At 44.6% G+C, this 22717-nt stretch overlaps 1 protein-coding gene across 5 annotated transcripts in view; it reads left to right on the top strand.

Moving 5' to 3' along the window:
- The window catches only part of GARNL3 (GTPase activating Rap/RanGAP domain like 3), a 102024-nt gene that overhangs the window by 50025 nt on the left and 29282 nt on the right, over positions 1–22717 (top strand). For all 5 annotated transcript variants that reach the window (XR_009152281.1, XR_009152279.1, XR_009152280.1 and 2 more), the window contains exons 4-20: positions 1379–1478; positions 2350–2468; positions 3886–3950; positions 4039–4102; positions 5489–5515; positions 6245–6320; positions 10327–10425; positions 10776–10879; positions 11950–12058; positions 12783–12828; positions 14731–14837; positions 16062–16177; positions 16330–16434; positions 17161–17235; positions 18400–18511; positions 20066–20164; positions 22159–22272. Coding sequence is in view for 2 of the 5 variants with exons in the window: in XM_058159071.1 (XP_058015054.1) it covers positions 1379–1478; positions 2350–2468; positions 3886–3950; positions 4039–4102; positions 5489–5515; positions 6245–6320; positions 10327–10425; positions 10776–10879; positions 11950–12058; positions 12783–12828; positions 14731–14837; positions 16062–16177; positions 16330–16434; positions 17161–17235; positions 18400–18511; positions 20066–20164; positions 22159–22272 (1537 nt within the window). In the remaining 3 variants the exon portion in view is untranslated. The remainder of the gene's footprint in view (positions 1–1378; positions 1479–2349; positions 2469–3885; positions 3951–4038; positions 4103–5488; positions 5516–6244; positions 6321–10326; positions 10426–10775; positions 10880–11949; positions 12059–12782; positions 12829–14730; positions 14838–16061; positions 16178–16329; positions 16435–17160; positions 17236–18399; positions 18512–20065; positions 20165–22158; positions 22273–22717) is intronic.

Raw genomic sequence — 22717 nt, 5'->3', positions numbered from 1 at the left:
ATAGAGCTGGAAGGGACCTTGGAGATCTTCTAGTCCAGCCCCCCTGGCCAAGCAGGAGAACCTATACAATCTCAGACGAGTGACTGCCCAGTCTCTTCTTAAAAACCTCCAGTGATGGAGCGCCCACGATTTCTGAAGGAAACTTCTGTTCCACTGGTTAATTGTCCTCCCTGTTTCAGAATTTTCTCCTTCATTCCAGGTTGCTTCTCTCTTTGATCAGTTTCCAACCATTATTTCTCGTCCTGCCCTCTGGGTAGCTGGACAAATAGAATAGAATAGAATAGAATAGAATAGAATTTTTATTGGCCAAGTGTGATTGGACACACAAGGAATTTGTCTTGGTGCATATGCTCTCAGTGTACATAAAAGAAAAGATACCTTCGTCAAGAATCATAGAATAGAATAGAATAGAATAGAATATAGAAAATAGAATAGAATAGAATAGAATAGAATAGAATAGAATAGAATAGAATAGAATAGAATAGAATAGAATAGAATTCTTTATTGGCCAAATGTGATTAGACACACAAGGAATTTTTCTTTGGTGCATACGCTCTCAGTGTACATAAAAGAAAAGATACGTTCATCAAGGTACAACATTTACAACACAATTGATGGTCAATATATCAATATAAATCATAAGGATTGCCAGCAACAAGTTATAGTCATACAGTCATAAATGGAAAGAGATTGGTGATGGGAACTATGAGAAGATTAATAGTAGTGCAGATTCAGTAAATAGTTTGACAGCGTTGATGGAATTATTTGTTTATATCTCAGAAGGTAATGGTGAACAACTTCTGTACTAGAATAGCAGAATTACAGAATTAAAGAGTTGGAAGAGGGACCTTGGAGGTCTTCTGGTCCAACCCCCTGCTCAAGCAGGAGACCCTATACCATCTCAGACAAACGATTGTTCAATCTCTTCTTTAAAAACCTCCAGTTTTGGAGCATTTACAGCTCCTGGAGGCATGTTCTCCCACTGGTTAATGGTCCTCATTGTTGGGAAGTTTCTCCTTAATTCCAGGTTGTTGTTCTCCTTGATTCCACCTGTCGCTTCTTGCCTTGCCTTCTGGTACTTTGGAGAATAAGTTCACCCACCCTCTTCTTTGGGGCAGCCCCTCAAATACTGAAATACTGCTGTCACGTCACCCATACTACGGTTGTCGAAAATATTACAAGGAGGCTCCTCGGGAGTTGAGTTTGACTCGAAGGCAACTTTATGTAGCTTTGTTGAGTCCTCGAGCTTACCGGCGGCCCGTATCTGCCTTTTTGTTGTTACCTGTGACGTTTTTACTTTCCTTATCTCTCCCATGAGTTGTTCCCAGTCGGTTTTGCTCTGTGGAAGAGTCCTCCCCAGTTCCTCTCTCTATTTCAGAACGCCGATTATACTCCCGGGACGTGGCACAGAACGGATGTCCACTTGGAGAACCCAGGATATCATACCAGATGGTACTTCAAGTATTTCCTAGGAAAAGGTAGTGTGATGTTTTCTGGGGTGTGGGCACGCATGACACACCAGTGGTTTAGAAGTGTTGTGACCCAGGTCCCAGTAGGTAGTAGGAAACTCAGTCAGTGTAAAAACAAACAAACTTTATTAGAACAGCTGAGAATTACTTCATTCTCAGCGTAGTCCAAACTAAATCAAAGCAAATTCCTCCCAACACAAATTCCTCAGTCCTATCACCAACCTTGGTCTAATTAGGCAAACTGCCAAAGACCTTTCTTGGCAAAACTTCAAAGGCAGAAGATGCCGACAAGAAACAAATGCAGCAAGACAAAGCTATCAACGTTGTTTTCCGGCAAAGACCCCAAATGCCGTTGCTGGTCTTTTAAGCCTTATGGGAGGGGCCAGTCATCTCTTGGCCTTACTCCCGAGTCGTCCTCTCTGCTTTAGCTGCTCTTGCCTTCTGGCAGCTCTTCTCATGCGTGCATTAGGAACAGGCTCCTCCTGTTCCTCTGCCTCACTACTGTCAGCCTCTGGAGGCTCCGGAGTCCGCACATCACTCCCCGATGGCCCTGGCCCCACCTCTGCCTCTGACGCAGAGCCCTCATCCGGGCCTTCCTCAGCCTCCAGGACTGGCCCATGTTCTTCCTCAGCCTCATCACTGTCTGACTCCGTTGCCAGCTCCGCAGGCTGCTGGCAGACCACAATAGTCTTCCTGGAGGCTCGAGGAAAACCTCTGGTTTTCCATGATTGAACTGTTAGTTAACCTTGCGGCTGGATGATGGAGTCTTCGTGAATTTATTTCTTTGGGTGTCACTCTTTGGCCCCCAAAAAGAAATTGTGTGTTATGGGGTGGGGGGAAATCCCCAATTCTAAACGTTGAGTTGTTTTTTCCTTCCCAGTTCATCAGAACTATGTCGGCATGGATGCAGAAAAGAACCCCTTTTTCTTATCCGTCGTGCTCTCTGACCAAAACAATCAGCGTGTCCCACAATACCGAGCGATCCTCTGGAGGAAAACAGTAAGTGGCAGAGCCTCTGCGTTACAGGGAGTCCTCGACTTACGTCCGTTCGCTCGGTGTCCGTTCGAAGTTACGACAAAAGTGGACTTAATGCCTTTTTTCCCCCACAGTTTTGGACACCACGATGTAAAAAAGGTGTGGAGACTTAGAAAGAGTGCAGAGAAGAGCAGCCAAGGGGATTTATTTATTTATTTATTTATTTGCATTTATATCCCGCCCTTCTCCGAAGACTCAGGGCGGCTTACACTATGTTAGCAATAGTCTTCATTCTATTTGTATATTTATATACAAAGTCAACTTATTGCCCCCCCAACAATCTGGGTCCTCATTTTACCTACCTTATAAAGGATGGAAGGCTGAGTCAACCTTGGGCCTGGTGGGACTAGAACCTGCAGTAATTGCAGGCAGCTGTTGTTAATAACAGAACTGCATTAGCAGCCTGAGCCACGGAGGCCCATATTAGGATTAGGGGGACTGGAAGTTAAAACATATGAAGAACAGTTGCAGGAACTGGGCATGTCTAGTTTAATGAAAAGAAGGACCAGGGGAGACATGATAGCAGTGTTCCAATATCTCAGGGGATGCCACAAAGAAGAGGGAGTCAAGCTATTCTCCAAAACACCTGAAGATAAAACAAGAAGCAATGGGTGGAAGGTAATCAAGGAGAGAAGCAACTTAGAACTAAGGAGAAACTTCCTGACAGTGAGAACTATTAATCAGTGGAACTGCTTGCCTCCGGAGGTTTTGAATGCTCCAACACTGGAAGTTTTTAAGAAGAGGTTGGATAACCACTTGTTTGAAGTGGTGTAGGGTTTCCTGCCTAAGCAGGAGGTTGGACAAGTTCCCTTCCAACTCTGTTATTCTATTCTATAGAATAGAATAGAATAGAATAGAATAGAATAGAATAGAATATGGAATGGAATGAATAGAATAGAATGGAATGGAATGGAATGGAATGGAACGGAACAGAATGGAACAGAACGGAACGGAACATAACAGAATAGAATAGATTTTTTTTTATTGGCCAAGTGTGATTGGACATACAAGGAATTTGTCTTTGGTGCATATGCTCCCAGGATACAGAAAGAAAAAATAAAATATATTTATCAAGAATCATAAGATACAACACTTAGTGATAGACATAGGATACTAATAAGCGATCAAATCATACTAGGAACCAGTAAAAACAATATAAGTTGTAAAGATACAAGCAACATGGATATAGCCATAAGTGGGAAGAGAGAGGTACTAGAAAGGATGAGAAGAAGAATAGTAATACAGTCTTAGTAGTTAATTTGACAAGTGTTGCGGGAATTAGTTGTTACTGTTAAAAACTGTTAAAAAAAGAAAAAGAAAATCCTCAAATCCATCTGATATCTGACGTCTTTAATCTGTGTTCCCCCCAATTGTCTTACAGGGTACCCAGAAAATTTGCCTCCCATACAGCCCGACGAAAACCTTGTCTGTAAAATCCATTTTAAGGTAAGTTAAGAGCCACCAAATGACCTGCGTTCGGTTGTCGTTTTGCACGAAACAAGGATCTGGAATCCCTCCCTTGCTTCCCTCGCAGTGCCATGAATCTTGACAAATTCGAGAAAGGGCCTCGGGAGATCCTTCACCCGGAAATTCAAAAGGTATATTTATTTATTTATTTGTTCGTTAAAATGAGGTCAGCGAGGGGCTACTGGGGAGGGGCTTCCAACAGTGAAAAAAAGGAGGAATGAAAAGAAATGGAAATGTTACAGTATCAAAGTAATGAAATCAGTTTTCAGCCGGTTTGGACCGGTTCACGAGAACCGACAGCGGAAATCGTGGCTGGGCTCGCCGACCTGCCAATCCACCCAATCTAAATGCCATCCTATTTAGCCACGTTTTTAGGCCGGGTGCATGTGCAGAACCAGGCACACGAGCGCATGGTGACCCGGTAGTAACATAATGTGAAACCCACCCGCTGAATGAAACCATAAAGATAAACGAGCGAAGAAACCGAGGCTCTTCAAACTTGGCAACTTTAAGACTTGTGAACTTCAACTCCCAGAATTATTCATGCTGGCTGGGGGATTCTGGGAGTTGAAGTCCACAAGTCTTAAAAGTTGCCGAGTTTGGAGAGCCCTGGAATACACCATGAAGGTACAGTAATAAATACAGATTTAACCAGTGGTGGGATTCAAGTAATTTAACAACCGGTTCTCTGCCCTAATGATTTCTTCTAACAACCAGTTTGCCAGACTGCTCAGAAAGTTAACAACCGGTTTTCCCGAAGTGGTGCGAACCGGCTGAATCCCACCACTGGATTTAACCGTTAACCATCCGGACTGCTTTGACTAGTGGGTACTTTATGATTATTATTTGTAAAAAAAAGTTCTAAATAAATAGGTCCGTTGTTTCTTAAATGAGGGAGGGCAGAAGATCTCAACATTCCAGGGAATTAGACTGTATATTCTATTTCTTTATGGCGTTTACCTGGCTGTCCCTTCTCAAATACACGACTTTGGATGATTAACAATGGTTAAAATGAGATCGGAACAATCCCAAGTAATAAATAACATAGATAGAAGCCATTTAAAAAAAAAACAACAGCCAATAAAAATTGACACATCAAAAGACAAATCAAGGAACTACAAGGAGGAAACTACATCTCTACTAACACTGCCAGGTTTAGTAGTATATCCCCTGTTTCCCCGAAAATAAGAGCCAACTGGAAAATAAGTCCTACCATGATTTTTTCAGGATGCTTGTAATAGAAGCCCTACCTCCAAAATAAGCCCCAGTTAAGATTGTCAGCCAGATGGGTGCATTTAGTACCGTATTTCCCCCAAAATAAGACCTAACCAGAAAACAAGACCCAAATGTGTCTTTTGGAGCAAAAATTAATGAAACGCCTGCATGCAAACAACCAAGCTTAGAGATACTGTTTATAAACCGTATATAAACATCCCAAAATAAATGAATATTAAAAATATTTCTCTCTCTCTCTCTTTTTCTCTCTCTCTCTCTCTCTCTCTCTCTCGGTTATCCAGGATTTATTAGTCCTAGAAGAGCAAGAGGTAATCTGCAGGGCAATTTTTTAAATTTATTTTTTATTGCTTTTAAAACAATGGCAACAAAGGGAAAAATAAAATAAAAAACCCCACCAAGATAATTATGATAAACATGCATAGATTGTCAGAGAAAAGAAGGGGAACACATAGGAAGTGCTTTTTTAAAGAAATGAAAAAAATACAACAAAGAGAAAAAAAGGGGAACAAAACAGTCTTTCATTTTAACAGTAAATAGTTACAATTCCATGTGTAGTTTTTTTTTTTTTAAATTTACATTTATATCCCGCCCTTCTCCGAAGACTCAGGGCGGCTTACACTGTGTTAAGCAATAGTCTTCATCCTATTTGTATATTTATATACAAAGTCAACTTATTGCCCCCAACAATCTGGGTCCTCATTTTACCTACCTTATAAAGGATGGAAGGCTGAGTCAACCTTGGGCCTGGTGGGGCTTGAACCTGCAGTAATTGCAAGCAGCTGCTGTTAATAACAGACTGTCTTACCAGTCTGAGCCACCAGAGGCCTATTTCACGCAAATATTCAAGCGTGTCTATATTTTAATAACATTAATACAACTATCCCTTTTTAAACAGCGGTAAATGGGGCAAGACTCACTGAACAACTGTCTAGCTTAGCAACAGAAATTTGGGGTTCAGTTGTTATAAGTCGAGAACTGCCTGTAATGGAAACTTCAGTTTAATCTGGTTCACACGTGTGATTTTTCCTCTCTTGCAGGGCTCTGTCAATTTCAAATTTGGAATTCTTTATGCCAAAGACGGACAGCTGACGGATGATGAAATGTTTAGCAATGGTAAGTCTGCGATTGGTTCGCTCCCTCTTGCCGGGCGCAAAGAACCAGGCGCCTTCACTGAGTTCAAAGCACATGCTGTCTATACCCAAGAATCTAGTCAAGCTAAATTGGCACTAAGTGATGTTTTGTTCTTGTTCTTTGATATTCTGGCCATTATAAGTATTGTGATCTAGGCCCAAGTAGTTATTATCAGGCACAATCAGTCCTAGACAAACCTATTTTATTAGAACAGCTAAGAATTACTTTATTCTCAGCTTACTCCAATTTTTTTTTTTATTCAAAAAGTTTTACCAAAAATTCCCCCTTTCCCCCAGCCCCTCCCTCCTTCACAACCCCTCCCCTGGCTTCCCGGGACAAATACAAGGTATAGTTAAAAATAAAACAAACATATGCTAAAAAAATTTCCCCCCCAAAACTATTATACCAATTTTCCCTCTCTAGCTCTGACTTCCTCCTTACATAACCAAAATCCTTCAAAAAAATTAACAATTAACAGTGATAATATATAAGTCAATAGAACAGATTAATCCTAAAGTATTTAAAACCAGCTAATGCATAAAAATCCAATCCAATTCAGAGAATATCTCCATTAATAGCTTCTATAAACCATAGAATCACCCCATTTCCCCCCCCCCCAAGTCTTTCTTACATAAGATCTTTCGAGAATATTCTATTTACAATTCAGTACAACACATTATATAATTTCAATACAGGAAATAGCTTACTCCAAATTAAGTCCAAAACAAAGTCCTTCAGAAAAAGTCCTTCGGCCTTATCACCAACCTTTGTCTTCTTTGGCACCCTGCCAAAGGCTTTTCTTGGCAAGAACCCCACGAAGTTCAGAAGCCAGAGACCCCGACAAGAAACAATTGGAACAACGTTGCTTTCCTACAAAGAGCCCAAGAGCCGTTGCTGCTCTTTTAAGTCTTATGGGAGGGACCAATCATCTCCTGGCCTTACTCCCAAGTCGTCCTTTTTCCTTTAGTTGCTCTTGCCTTCTGGCAGCCCTTCGCATGCTTCTCCTGTTCCTCTGCCTCTCTGCTGTCCGCCTCTGGAGGCTCCGGAGTCCATGCATCACTCCCAGATGGCCCTGGCCCCATCTCTGCCTCCGATGCAGAGCCCTCGTCCAGCCCTGACTCCAGGACTGACCCATGGTCCTCCCCAGCCTCCTCACTGTCCGACTCCGCTGCTAGCTTTGCAGGCTGCTGGAGGACCACAACAATAAGTGAAATACGTTTATAGTTGCTTTGTGTTCACGATTACTAACCAGTGAGTTGTGATCTCCGTTGCAACGGATCTTTCTTGATCCATCTTTATTTTTTGCTTACATTATTCTGCCGGGGGAAACACCGCTGATACCACAATGACTCTGGACCCGATCTTGTCTATTGGACTTTCCCTTCCCCTCCCCAACCTGACCTCCCCCAATGAAATAAGCCAAAGTTCCTACGAGCTTTTTTGTTCGATGCGAATCTGCTTTTGGTAGCAGCACCAGCACTAGCAGCAATAATAATAATAAAAATAGTAGTAGTAGTAACAACAACAACAACAACAACAATAATAATAATATTATACAACTACCCTCTGCCTGTAGCAAAGAACTTGTGGGATCATAAGCCAGAAAAAGTGATTGAAAATGAGCATGCAAAACTACTGTGGGATTTCTGAATACAGACTGATAAAGTTTTGGAACACAATACCCCGGATATCACAATTGTGGAAAAGAAAAAAGTGTGGATAGTTGACATTGCTATACCTGGTGACAGCAGAATCGATGAGAAACAACTTGAAAAAGTCACCAGATATCAAGATTTGAGAATCGAATTGCAGAGACTCTGGCATAAACCAGTGCAGCTGGTTCCAGTGGTACTCGGCACACTGGGATCTGTGCCTAAAGACCTAGGCAAGCACTTGAAAGCAATTGGCGCTGACAAGATCACCATTGGTCAGCTGCAGAAGGCCACCTTACTGGGATCTGCTCGTATAATCCGCCGATACATCACCCAGTCTTAAACGCTTGGGAAGTGTTCGACTAGCGATCTGTGATACGAAATCCAGCATAGTTATCTCATTTGCTGTATATACTGTCGTAATAATAAAATACGTTTTATTATTTTAGGATACTTGGTTGATACCTAGGACGCTGGCAGCAACCCGTATCAACCATTAGCACCAGTCAATGGTATTTGTGATGCATTTTTGAATGGTCGGTTGACTGAGTTTCACGTTTAACGAATAAAAGAGATAATAACAACAACAGTCATTATCATCTTTTGCAGTAGCTTCGTGGGAACACAGCTCTTCTTGCAAATTTCTTTTAAAAAAATAAAATAAAATCTCCCCAGCAGCTGCTGGTACAATTCCGTCTTCTGCTAAAACGTTTGCCTGCGTTTCACAATTTGTTTTCTTCCCGCATGGCTCCCAACAGCAGCTAGACAGATATTTCAGAATGTACTTTCGGGGAGGTTCTGTGTTTAGATGACTAAAAGCCTCTGGCAGCTCTTTTAACTGCTGTGGTTCTGTTTGCCGAGCCAGCTCGACGTGTTTTGTGCGCTCGGTCGCCAGAGGGATAACAAAATAAACCTTCCGTTTGCTTTGGCTTCCTCATCCCATCCCAACACTCTTTCCTTTGTTCTCGTCATCGAAGAAGAAGAAGAAGAATCCTCCTCCGTGTTTCCAGGAAGAGAATTTAGCCTGGCTTTCGAATGGAGCCACGGTTTTAAAAGAAAAAGATGCTGCGAATACTGTAGCTTTTAAATCCATCGTCTGCCCTCTGCAGGCCTGGAACTGTTAGTAGCCATCAGTTCAATTTTTCCCTTTTTTTTTTTTATTTAAGCGACAGGGCTCTTTTGCCATATGTCCTTTCATCGTAACCTGAGATTGTTGTGTCCTTTGTTGTTGTTGTTGTTATTATTGTTGTTGTTGACAATCAAATCTATCTTTTGGCCTTCTCAGGAATCCAAGGACATTTGTCGGGCATGGTGTAGGAACTCCTGCTTGAGCGGGGGGTTGGACTAGATGACCTATAAAGTCCCTTCCAACTCTGTTAATCTGTCTGTCTGTCTGTCTCTCTCTCTCTCTCTCTATCTATATCTATCTATCTATCTACTGTATCTATCTATCTATCATCCATCCCAATCTATCACCCATCTCTCTCTCTCTTCCATCCCTATCTATCACCCATCTCTGTCTGTCTTTCTGTCTGTCTGTCCATCCATCCATCCATCCATCCATCCATCCATCCATCTATCTATCTATCTATCTATCTATCTATCTATCTATCTATCTATCTATCTATCTATCTATCATCCATCCCTAACTATCACCCATCTCTCTCTAACTATCACCCATCTCTCTCTCTCTCCGTCTGTCTGTCTGTCTATCCATCCATCCATCCATCCATCCATCTCTATCTCTCTATCTCTACTGTATCTATCTATCTATCTATCTATCTATCTATCTATCTTCTGTATATCTATCTATCTATCTATCTATCTATCTATCTATCTATCTATCTTCCATCCCTATCTATCACCCATCTCTGTCTGTCTGTCTATCTGTCTATCCATCTATCTATCTATCCATCTATCGATCTATCTATCTATCTATCTATCTATCTATCTATCTATCTATCTATCTATCTCTCTACTGTATCTATCTATCTATCTTCTGTATATCTATCTATCTATCTATCTATCTATCTATCTATCTATCTATCTATCTATCTATCTATCTATCATCCATCCCTAACTATCACCCATCTCTCTCTCTCTTCCATCCCTATCTATCACCCATCTCTCTGTCTGTCTGTCTGTCTGTCTATCCATCTATCGATCTATCTATCATCCATCCCTAACTATCACCCATCTCTCTCTCTCCCTGTCTGTCTGTCTGTCTGTCTGTCTATCCATCCATCCATCTCTATCTGTCTATCTATCCATTCATCCATTCATCTCTCTCTCTCCCCCTTTATCCCTTCCCCACCTCATTTTTTTCCAATGTCTAGAAACCGGAAGTGAAACTTTTCAGAGGCTGTTGAGTCTCTTGGGGGACACGGTGACTCTCAAGGGCTGGACCGGCTACCGAGGAGGACTGGACACCAAAAGTAAGTGGACATTTGGTATTCTGTGTTTCTACTTGGAGGAACGTAATGTGTGTGGGGGGGGCGGGGGACACACGATTTTGCAGTGGGGAGGAAGGCCTTTTGAGGACTCCGTACCAGATGCCCAGAAGCAGCAGCAGGATAAAGAGAGATAAGGGGGTCCAGTCCAAATCAACTTAAAAATGAAGAATTTGAGTTGAGCTTTCATTACCTTTCAAACACTGCAGAATCCTTGGAATTGAAGTCCAGGTCTCTTTAAAAGTGGCCAGCTTCGAAAAATCCTCTCAAAATCAACCCGCCCAAAAATGTTATTGGCCTGCTATTTTTTTCTTCTTCATTATTTTATTTCGCAGACGACACAACAGGGATTTATTCCATCTACACCGTCTACCAAGGGCACGAGATCATGTTCCATGTCTCAACCATGCTTCCATACTCCAAGGAGAACAAACAGCAAGTGTGTGGTTTTCCATGTTGGTTGGTTTTGCAAACCACGATTACCGGGAAGGAAAGAGGCGGAGCGCTGAGATCGCTGTTTAGGCGTATCCAACATCATTATGGCAACAGGGTTTGGCAAAGACCAAGTGCAGTGAAGAACAGATCAATTGGTTAAATAATCTTGAGCTTAGGCGAGGAAGGGTTGAGGGGAAAGTCATAGAATGGCAAGACCGCAGTGAGTTCAACCTTGATGCAATAGGGCAGGGATGGCTAACTTTTTTGCCATCGTGTGCCAAAAGCGGGGGGGGGGTTTCGCGTGCGCGCGTACCCATACCCATAATTCAATGTACCCCTCTCCCCTGCGCATGCGTGCACCCCCCCCTGTGCTCCCCCCGCTATGCGATGGCACAGCGGGCCCGTTTTCCGTTCTCCCCAGGCTCCAGAGCCTTTCTTGGAGCCTGGGGAGGACGAAAACGGCCTTCCCCACCCCTCTGGAGGTCCTCCGGAGGCCGGAAACTGCCCGTTTCCCATCTTCCGGTGGGCCCAGAAGGCCCCAAAACCAGCTGGCTGGCACGCACATGCGCGCTGGAGCTGAGATAGGGCAACGCTCGCGTGCCCACAGATATGGCTCCGCGTGCCACAGGTTCGTGCCATCACGGCAATAGGGGGAACCCAGTTAAATGTATTCCTAGCAAATGTTTGCCCAACCTCCAATAAAAAGGGAGTTTATTGCTTTATGGGTCCTTGGTGCTCTCTGCACTTGGTTGTTTTCTTGCAGACTTTTCATGACCCAACTAGGTAACATCCTCAGTGCTAGGTAGGAGTGGCGTTTGGTGCCTGCTTATTTATATTTGCCATCTGTGTATAAAACAGTGAGCAAACTCCTTCCAACACTGATGATGTTATCTAGTTGGGTCCCGAGACGTCTGCAAGAAAACAGTTTTGTGATTTTTTGCTTTCTAGTCTATTTAATATATACAATTACGAAGCTATCTTTACATGTTGGGCAGGAAGCACAGGAAATGAAAACCAAGTTGAACGTCAATAGGGAATCTCAACACTGAGATCTAGTTGATTCTTCTTTTGCAGGTAGAAAGAAAGAGGCACATCGGAAATGACATTGTCACCATCGTGTTCCAGGAAGGGGAAGAAGCCTCACCAGCTTTCAAACCGTCCATGATCCGTTCTCACTTTACACGTATCTTTCACTACCATCCTGGACTTGCTACTCAACGTCTGCTATTTTGTCCTTTAGAACAGATTCGGGTTTTTAACTATCCCTCCGAGGTTTAATGGGGTGCTGTCAAACGCCGGAGAAATCAGGAGATTCGGGCAGTTCAAATGAGCATAAAGATTTATTGCAGGCTTAAGGTCTCTACAAGAATCTGACCAACTAACAGTCAAGGGGAAATGAGCGGGAGATAAGAAAGGCATTCAAAGTGGGCTGGACTTAGATCTTTTGTGGGCATGAAGGGACTCATGACTTATGACACGTTTAACCCCTCCTTCCGGCTCATCTCCTATAAGTCCTTCCTTGGTATCATGGGTGAAACACCAATACATGTTTTAAAACACATCATAATTGGAATTTAAATGATTCAAGTGGGGTTCCGAACATGGAAGCTGAAATTAGTTAAATTACTTCCAAGTAGATTTTGTTGTACATTTGGGGGACTTACCAGGACCAAGGAAGCTACACTCTGGCTATCTTGTATTTTTACGTTTGTAATCATGATCAGCTTGGGTGCCACTGGAGTGTACTTTGATACCCGTGTTGAACATTTCAGCGCCTTGCTGAATTGGATCTTTAATTTCAGCCAAAATTTGTTGACATTGGGGGGGGGCAGGGGAGGAGAGCCCTTACAAAATATGATCCCCCTGACTTAATAACTGTAAATCGGAATCCTTAACTAACCCTGCAGATATTTTTGCCTTAGTGCGGTACAATAAACAAAGCGATAGCTACAGGTAGGTGGTAACTCTGGTCTAACTACTCCTTACTATAGCAGCAGCACTTAGACCTATATCCCACTTCATAGTGCTTTACAGCCCTGTCTAAATCAGCCTCTTGACCCCAACAATCTGGGTCCTCATTTTTCCAGCCTCGAAAGGATGGAAGGCTCAGACAACCTTGAGCCGATGAGAATCAAACTGCTGGCAGTTGGCAGAATTAGCCTGCAATACTGCATTCTAACCACAGGGAGGGAGGGAGGAAGGGAAGGAGGAAGGAAGGGAAGGAAGGAAGGAAGGAAGAAAAGAGATGGGAATGAAAAGGAATAAAGGAAGGAAGGAAGGAGATGGGGAGGGAGGGAAGGAAGGAAGGAAGGAAATGGGAAAAAAAGGAAGGAGATAGGGAAGGAGGGAGAAAGGAGATGGAAATGAGAAGGAAGGAAGGAAGGAAGGAAGGAAGGAAGGAAGGAAGGAAGGAAGGAAGGAAAATAGTAACAGGTCTTAAACTTAGACTGTGCTACTGCATTCTAACCACTATGCCACCATAGCAAGAAAGAAAGGGAAGGAAGGAAGGAAGGAAGGAAGGAAGGAAGGAAGGAAGGAAGGAAGGAAGGAAGGAAGGAAGGAAGGAAGGAGAAATGGGGGAGAAAAAGAAGGAAGGAAGAAGAAAAGGGAGAGAGGAAAAGAAAGAAGGGAGGGAGGGAAGGAAGGGAGGGAGGGAGGAAGGAAGGAAAATAGTAATAGACTTAGACTGCAATACTGCATTCTAACCACTAAGTCACCATGGGAAGAAAGAAAAGGAGGGAGGGGAGGAAGGAGAAAGGGGAGGGGAGAAAAAAAAGGAAAGAAGAAGAAAAGGGAGAGAGGAAAAGAAAGAAGGGTAGGAAGGAAGGAAGCAAGCAATAACAATAGCACTTTGACTTATATCCCGCTTCACAGTGCTTTACAGCCCTCTCTAAGCGGTTTACAGAGTCTGCATCTTGCCCGCCAACAATCTCGGTCCTCATTTTTTACCGACCTCGGAAGGACAGAAGGTTGAGTCAACCTTGAGCCGGTCAGGATCGAACTGCTGGCAGAGGGCAGAGTTTAGCCTGCAATACTGCATTCTAACCACTGTGCCGCCACAGCCCTATAATTTAAAACGGCATGTTACATCCTTCAGCGCACTGTGATATTGTCACAAAAAACACAGCGTGGCAGGAGAAACCCAAGGCATGGAAAAACACATTTTTTTAAAAAAAAAATATGACTCCTTGACTTACAACAGTTCATTTAGTGTATGTTTCAAGTTTTTTAAAAAGTCGACTTATGACCATTTTCAGACTTATGACCGTTGTAGCATCCCTAAGGTTGTGTGATCAACATTTAGATGCTTGGCAATGGGGCTCCTATTTATGACGGCCGCAGCGTCCCTGGGTCAGGTGTTCTCATTTTGGGACCTTCCGACAAGCGGTGTCAACGCTGTGTGATTCACTTAACAGCTGCGGTGATTCACAGAATGACTGTGTCCAGAAAGGTGGTAAAACAGGGCAAAACTCACTTAACAAAGGTCTCCCTTATCAACAGAAATTTTGGGGCTCAGTTGTGGCTGTAAGTCGAGGACTAGCTATAAGTCTCTGCTTCTCAGATTTATGGACTTCGCCCGTAAGTTCAGATCCTTCCACAAACTTCATAAAGACCTCGCTGAATGTCAGCAATTCAGGTAGTCCTTGACTTACAACCATTCTTTTAGTGACCATTTGACGTGACAACCTGCGGCAGTTCCTTGCACCCACAACTGTCACAGCATTAAATGTGGACTGGGGTTTTTTTAATACATTTGGCAGATATGGACTTATTGGGGAATAATTCCAAGTCCCAAATCATCATATTGTCCTTCTCTCGTTCCTTCTCTCTCTTCCTTCTCTCCCTCCTTCGTAGACTGAAAATTTTTTCGGAAGAAAGCGTTCCTCTTTTTGGACCCCCGCTTCCCTCCCCGCCGGTGTTCACCGACCACCAGGAGTTCAGGGATTTCCTTCTGGTAAAATGTAAATATTAAACATTCCTCTGTCTTCCGCTTAATCTTGGCATCAAAGAGGCTTTCCTGAAATTGACCCTACTAAAGCCAGGCGTTGTGGCCCGCCAGCGAATCTGTCAGCAGCTTCGGACAGTGAGGAGGTTGGGAGAGGAACATGGGCCAGTCCTAGAGTCTGGGGAAGGCTCTGATGAGGGCTCTGCGCCGGAGGCAGAGTGGGGGCCAGGGCCGCATAACAGTTATCAGCTGCCTTCAGAGTCAGACAGTGCGGAGGTTGGGGAGGAACGTGGGTCAGTTCTGGGGGCTGGGGAAAGCTCGGACGAGGGCTCTGCATCGGAGGCAGAGAGGTAGCTAGACAGCAGCGAGGCAGAAGAACAGCTGGTGCCTGTTCCCAGTGTGTGCATGCGCAGAGTTGCCAGACGAAGGGAACAGCTAAAGAACAAGGGTCGACTTGGGAGTAAGGCCACAGGTGGACAATGAATGGGAAATCATTGGGAATAAAAGAGGAGCGAAAGGGGAGTGGAATTTGCAGGAGACAATTAGTTCATTACTACTTTCTTGCCAAGTATTACGGCATCTGAAAGGTATCGGCCGGGCCACTCCCCGAGCTCTGAAAGCACCAAGGACCCCATATACTGCTTTTTCTACGGCAGGGGTCAGCAACCTGTGGCTCTGGAGCCGCATGTGGCTTTTCACCCCTCTGCTGCGGCTCCCTGTCATTCAAAATAGGCGTCACAACCGCCAATGTGTGACACCCGCCGGCATGCGATTTATTGAGCTTTTTGACACCCGGTAGGCCAGCCATAGATGAATCCAAGAAAAGACAAGTTTCAGAAGAAAACAGAACATTTAATTCAAGTACATATACTAGATTTGTGGCCGCTCAAGAAATAGATCGGCGCAGGAAGGGTTTTGTGGCTCCTGGTGTTTTCTTTTCTGTGGGAAACGGGTCCAGATGGCTCTTGGAGTGTTTAAGGTTGCAGACCCCTGTTCTACGGGAATGCGAGCTCGCTCACCCTAATTTTGTAAACCAAACATACAAATTAGGCTCTACTGAGACTGATCAACTGAAAGAAAACCAAGCAACTTTCAGATTGATTAGATTAGATTAGATTTATTAGATTTTTATACCGCCCTTCTCCCGAAGGACTCAGGGCAGATTGGACTAGAAGACCTCAAAGGATCTCTCCCAACTCTCTTATTCTGTTCTTCTCTTATCCTCTTCTCTTTTGGGCAGTAATCAATGGGGAGAAAGCCACCTTGGAAACGCCGACTTTTGCTCAGAAGCGACAACGGACGCTAGACATGCTAATCCGCTCCTTATACCAGGATCTCATGCCCGACATGCACAAGGTAAGCTCTCCCCTGCCCAGGCGGAGCAACCTGAGGTTCTCCAGCCCAGCCTCCTGCTTTGATCCCATCTTGGAAACGCCCGAGCTCTCCCAAGATGTCAGCCCCTTTTCTTCAACTTCCGGCTGTGGTGGTTGGTTGTTGTCTGTTTCTAGAACATGCTGAACAGGAGATCCTTCAGCGACGTCTTGCCTGAATCCCCCAAATCAGCTCGGAAGAAAGAAGAAGCTCGGCAAGCAGAATTTGTCCGGCTTGGCCAGGTGCGTGTTTACGGGTTGTGGTGGCCTGCCGGCACCCAGCAGAACTGGCAGCAGAACCGGCAACAGAGTCAGACAGTGAGGAGGTTGGGGACGAACGTGGGTCAGTCCTGCGGGCTGGGAAAAGCTCGGACGAGGGCTCTGCGTCGGAGGCAGAGAGGTAGCTAGACAGCAACGAGGCAGAGGAACAGCTGGAGCCTGTTCCCAGTGTGCCCATGTGCAGAGCGGCCAGAAGACAAGAACAACTCAGAAAGCAGGGTCGAAAGCAGATGTTAAGTGAGATTCGCCCCATTGTACAACCTTTCTTGCCACGGTCGTTAAGCGAATCACTGCAGTCGTTAAGTTAGCGACACGGCTGTTCAGCGAATCAGGCTCTCCCCCCCCCCGTTGACTTTTGCTCGTCTGAGAGTCTCAAAAGCGGGGAACAACATAAAGCCAGTTGCCAAGCCTTTGAAATTTTGTCCTCGTGACCATGGGGATGCTAAAACGGTCGTAAGTGTGAAAAATGGTCATACGTCGCTTTTTCCAGGGCCGACGTAGCTTCGAACGATCACTAAACACATGGCTGTAAGTTGAGAACTACTTATAATTTCAGAACTTCAGGATTGATGTCAACCACGCGGTATTAGCCAGACCAGAAACAACGAGCGAAATTCTACTTTTTATTGCAATGCTACCTTAACAGAATGTTGTTGTTGTTGTTGTTGTTGTTTATTTCTTCCTTTGAAGGCCCTCAAACTGAAGAGCATTGTGAGGGGGGACGCCCCAACTATTTTAGCCACGACCAGCCTCTGTAAAAAGGAGGTGAGCGAATCGTTCGAGGCGGGGGGGTGGGGGTGGGGGGAGCGCGAACCTTTGCAAAGAGGAAAACGGTTGTACTTCAAATGAGATCGACCTGCTTTCGGTACAAACCCATTGGAATCCTTTGCGCCGTTTGAAGGAATGGCGTAAAAATGTTGCCCGGAGTTAAGATTTTGCTCTTAACAAACCAACATCCCCTTTTTTTCGTTTTTCATTTGGGAAATTTTGGGCGATGGGGACGGAGGGAACGGGGGTGGGGGGGACAGTTGTTGTTATTCCTCCGTAGTGAGGAAGATGAAGAATTCTAAAGCAACACATTGCCTTCATTTCCAAGGTGCCCTTTCTTTTTCTTCTTCTTTTTATTTTTCTCTTTTTCTTTCTCTTTTCTTCTCTCTGTATCTCTCTCTTTCTGTCTCTTTCTCTTTCTGCCTCTCTGTATTTGTCTCTCTCTCTCTTTCTCTTTCTGTCTCTGTCTCTCTTTCTTTTTTTGTCTCTCTGACTCTCTGACTTCTTTCTGTCTTTCTCTTTTCTTTCTTTCTTTCTTCTCTCTTTCTTTCTTTCTCTCTCTTTCTCTTTCTCTCTTCTCTGTCTCTCTTCCTCTTTTTGTCTCTCTGTCTCTCTCTCTGTCTTTCTCTCTTTCTCTCTGTCTCTTTCTATTTTGTCTCTCTGTCTCTCTCTGTCTTTCTCTCTGTCTCTCTTTCTATTTTGTCTCTCTGTCTCTCTCTGTCTTTCTCTCTTTCTCTCTGTCTCTCTTTCTATTTTGTCTCTCTGTCTCTCTCTTTCTTTCTCTCTGTCTTTGTCTCTTTTTCTTTCTGTCTCTGTCTCTCTTCCTCTTTTTGTCTCTCTGTCTCTCTCTCTGTCTTTCTCTCTTTCTCTCTGTCTCTCTTTCTATTTTGTCTCTCTGTCTCTCTCTGTCTTTCTTTCTCTCTGTCTCTCTTTCTATTTTGTCTCTCTGTCTCTCTCTTTCTTTCTCTCTTTGTCTCTCTCTTTCTCTCTTTCTTTCTTTTTCTCATTCTGTCTCTCTGTCCCTCTTTTGGTCTCTGTCTTTATCTCTCTGTTTCCGTCTCTCTTTTTGTCTCTTTTTCTTTCTGTATCTCTCTCTCTCTGTGTCTCTCTCTGCCTTTCTCTGTCCATCCACTCACCATCCATAACTGTATTCTTCTGCAGCCCTGGGAGTCGCAATGCTTCTGCAGCAATTTCCAGCATGAAGTCATTTGTGCTGATTCCTGGGGACAGTCCCTGCTTGTCTCAACAGATGTTGGTGTCTTTCTCTTAGACGGTGAGTAGTAGACCACCCCGTGGTTGTGAGAATATCTGCACCTGGCCTCTTTCCATTCCCCCTCCTTGAGAAACAAATGGATTTTAGCTGAATTTCCGCTTTTAAGGTGCCATAGAGAGCTCTCAGCAAAAACCTTTCTGGGGAGGTTTTTCATTCTCATTTCGAGAACTGCTTTCGTTTCAGTCTATTTCCTGAAAATGTAAGTGTCAGTCTTTGGCTTCAACCCCCTGTAGAAATATAACACAGCAGTGGCTCAGTGGCTAAGACTGTGAGCTTGTCAATTGAAAGGTCGGCAGTTCGAATCCCTAGTGCCGCGTAACAGGGTGAGCTCCCGTTACTTGTCCCAGCTTCTGCCAACCTAGCAATTCGAAAGCACGTAAAAAATGTTGGTAGAAAAATAGGGACTACCTTTGGTGGGAAGGTAACAGCGTTCCGTGCGCCTTTGGCGTTGAGTCATGCCGGCCACATGACCACGGAGACGTCTTCGGACAGCGCTGGCTCTTCGGCTTTGAAACTGAGAGGAGCACTGCCCCCTAGAGCCAGGAACGACTAGCACATATGTGTGAGGGGAACCTTTACCTTAACCTTTAGTATCCTGCTTCATGCCTTTTTAAAAAGAAAAAAGAAAAGAAATTAGGGCCCTTTTGCTATAGAAAAGACCCTCAATAACTTTATGAAATAATTTTTGTGTGTGCGTGTGTGTCATTTAACTCTATTGTCCACAATATCAAATAAATAAGCTTAAGTGCTCTCTGGGCTGGGTTGCTTTCTTGCAAACGTTTCACGATCCAACTAGGTAGCATCATCAGTGTCAGAAACAAACCCCACTCCCTTCTGTCACTTGAAGATGTTACCTAGTTTGGCAACGAAACATCTGCAAGGAAACAACCCAGCTCAGAAAGCACCGAGGTGTCGTGTCCCCCTCCCCCTCCGATGACCGGGTCAAGGAAGTCCGTATCAAACGTGGCAACGAAGCCTCTGCAGCTTTGCCAAATTCCTTCGAGGTTTCTCAGGGCAGGCAGGAGTCCAAGTTGTGACTTCAGCGATAGAGTCCGATATCAGCAAACTAGATGAGACTTTGCTTGACTCAAGGTTGGAATGCCAAAAGCAGGTCCTTTATATAGGCTGTGGGGTGTGGCTCCATGATTCAGCATTTATCCAGGCCTGCCCCTCCCTTCCTTCTGCTGGCGTCGCCTCTCAGATCTCCGGAAGCGAGGATCCTCCCACTTTGAATTGTCTTCAGCTGGATCTGCTGTCAGTAATTCCAGCACATGGCTGGCTTCCTGTTCACACGCTGTAGGAGTGAAGTTTATCGGGCTTCTCTGTTCACTCCTGACATCCTCTCTGGGCATGGGGCCAGGGCCAGGGGCTGGAGTCATGACAGGCCGTTCATCTTCATTATCAGACTCCGAGTCTGATAACAGGCCCGGGTGGAGACAGGAGGGGCCTGGCTGAGGAGAGGAGGGAGGACGAGGCACAACACGAGGATGCGATGCGCCCTGTTGTTGCATAGCTGTTTCAGAGATTCAGCGTTTTTCAACCTTCCCTTTCCAGATGGACAACCTCCCATCCCAGTGTTTGATAAAACATTACAGATCAAACAGATGCACGTCCTAGAAACGTTGGACCTTCTAATCACCAGAGCAGACAAAGGTAAGGAGCACCACTCAGCTGTTTGGGAGAATAATATTCCCCGACATCGTAAGACAGACCTAAGCAATGGAAGTTTTGTTTTGTTTACCCGATGAGCAGAATTTTCATCAGCATTCGGGACCAAAATGTCCTACAACAGAATTCCTCAATGTTTCTGGTTTTGAGGACCGGTGTGTGTGTGGGGGGGGAAGAGGGGATGGTTCTTCGCAAATGGCCGGCAAGCGTGTGCACGCAACTCCATTTGCACAAGCAGCGTGCACACGCGCCTGCTGCTCACTTAAATGGCTTGCACGCTTGCCTGCTGCAAGTCAGGATCAGCCACAGCCCACGGGGGGGAGCAGGGGGGGAACCCCTATTTAAAAGATTTAAAAGCTGCTGTCGCCTTTCCTCCAAAACGTTAAAGATTCTAGCCTGCATTAGGATCAGAGGTGATGACTCGTCACCTGTAATCTTGTAGAATTCAGCGGAGGCAGCAAGAATGTATTCAAATGGCTATTTTTCAAGGAGAGATAATGTTTTTATTACTCTTTGCATGTGTATACCGCTTTAAGTAGAAGATAATATTTGTAACTCAAAGGGTCCTTGGTGCTCTCTGAGCTTGGTTGGTTTCTTGCAGACATTTCAGGACCCAACTAGGTAACATCATCAATGCTAGAAGGGAATGAGTTTGCCCCTCTGTCTATATACAAGTGGCAAATACAAATAAGCAGAGAGCTAAATAGGGAAGGTGTGAGAGATCAAGGGATTGGTTTAGAAACAGGAAGCCCCAGATTCAAGATTCCCTTAAGCAGGGAGTTGGCTGGATTTCTTTGGGTCTGTCAATCTCAGCCTCACCTGTTTTGCATATTTTCTTTAGTAAAATTAGGGAAGTGACCTGATATTCCCATAGAAAAAGTAGTATATGGAGTCCATGGAGAGGCGGGTTTCAGCAGGTGCTGACCAGTTCTGGAGAACCGGTAGCGGAAATTTTGAGTAGTTTGGAGAACCGGTAGTAAAAATTCTGACTGGCCCCGTCCCCATCTATTCTCTGCCTCCCGAGTCCCAGCTGATCGGGAGGAAATGTGGATTTTGCAGTAACCTTCCCCTGGAGTGGGGTGGGAATGTGGATTTTACAGTATCCTTCCCCTGGAGTTGGGAGAGAATGGGGATTTTACAGTATCCTTCCCCTGGAGTGGGACGGGAATGGGGATTTTACAGTATCCTTCCCCTGGAGTGGGGAGGGAATGGGGATTTTACAGTATCCTTCCCCGGAGTGGGGTGGGAATGGGGATTTTACAGTATCCTTCCCCTGGAGTTGGGAGAGAATGGGGATTTTACAGTATCCTTCCCCTGGAGTGGGGAGAGAATGGGGATTTTATAGTATCTTTCCTCTGGAGTGGGGAGGGAATGGGGATTTTACAATATCCTTCTCCTGGAGTGGAGAGAGAATGGGGATTTTACAGTATCCTTCCCCTGGAGTGGGGAGGGAATGGGGATTTTATAGTATCTTTCCTCTGGAGTGGGGAGGGAATGGGGATTTTACAATATCCTTCTCCTGGAGTGGAGAGAGAATGGGGATTTTACAGTATCCTTCCCCTGGAGTGGGGAGGGAATGGGGATTTTACAGTATTCTTCCCCTGGAGTGGGGAGGGAATGGGGATTTTACAGTACCCTTCCCCTGGAGTGGGGAGGGAATGGGGATTTTACAGTATCCTTCCCCTGGAGTGGGAAGGAATGGGAATTTTACAGTATCCTTCCCCTGGAGTGGCTTGGGAATGGAGATTTTGCAGTATCCTTCCCCTGCCACGCCCACCAAGCCACACCCACAGAACTGGTAGTAAAAAAATAAATTGAAACTCACCATTGATTAGGATGTTTGGTCCTTGCCCTGTACTTTGTGTCAGCTGTCCTTCTGCAGATGAAAAGTTGGGATATAAACGAGACGGAGACGTTGAAGGTCAGGGCCATCATGATGAGATGGTCCTATTTGACGTGGTTGTCCTTCCATCTGCTAGGGAAGGAGGCACGGCTTCTGGTGTTCAGGCTGAATGCTCTATGGAAAGGCATCGAAGCGAAGTTGACCCGGAGCAAAAGCGATTGCCGAGAAAACAAGTTGGAGAAAACGAAAGGTATCGTGGAACGATCGGATCAGAAATCAAACCGTGGTCCTGAATTACGTAGTAGTCTGTTTTATGAGGGCTGTCACAAAGACCAGGGGGATTAAACTATTTTTCAAAGCACCAAAAGATAAAGACGAGAAACAATGGATGGAAACTAACCCAAGGAGAGAAGCCATCTAGAAGTAAGGAGGAAATTAATAACGGTGAGAGCAATCAACCAACAGAATAGTTTACCTTCAGAGGTTGTGGGTGAGATAAAATACCTAGATAGATAGATAGATAGATAGATAGATAGATAGATAGATAGATAGATAGATAGATAGATAGATAGATACCAGTAGATATAGATAGGTAGGTAGGCAGGTAGGTATGTAGATACAGATAGATGGATGGATGGATGGATGGATGGATGGATGGATGGATGGATGGATGGATGGATGGATAGGTAGGAAGG

The sequence above is a fragment of the Ahaetulla prasina genome, chromosome 16, assembly GCF_028640845.1.
Source record: "Ahaetulla prasina isolate Xishuangbanna chromosome 16, ASM2864084v1, whole genome shotgun sequence".
In the NCBI taxonomy this organism is placed as follows: Eukaryota; Metazoa; Chordata; class Lepidosauria; order Squamata; family Colubridae; genus Ahaetulla; species Ahaetulla prasina.
This window is presented reverse-complemented; position numbering and strand designations above follow the sequence as displayed.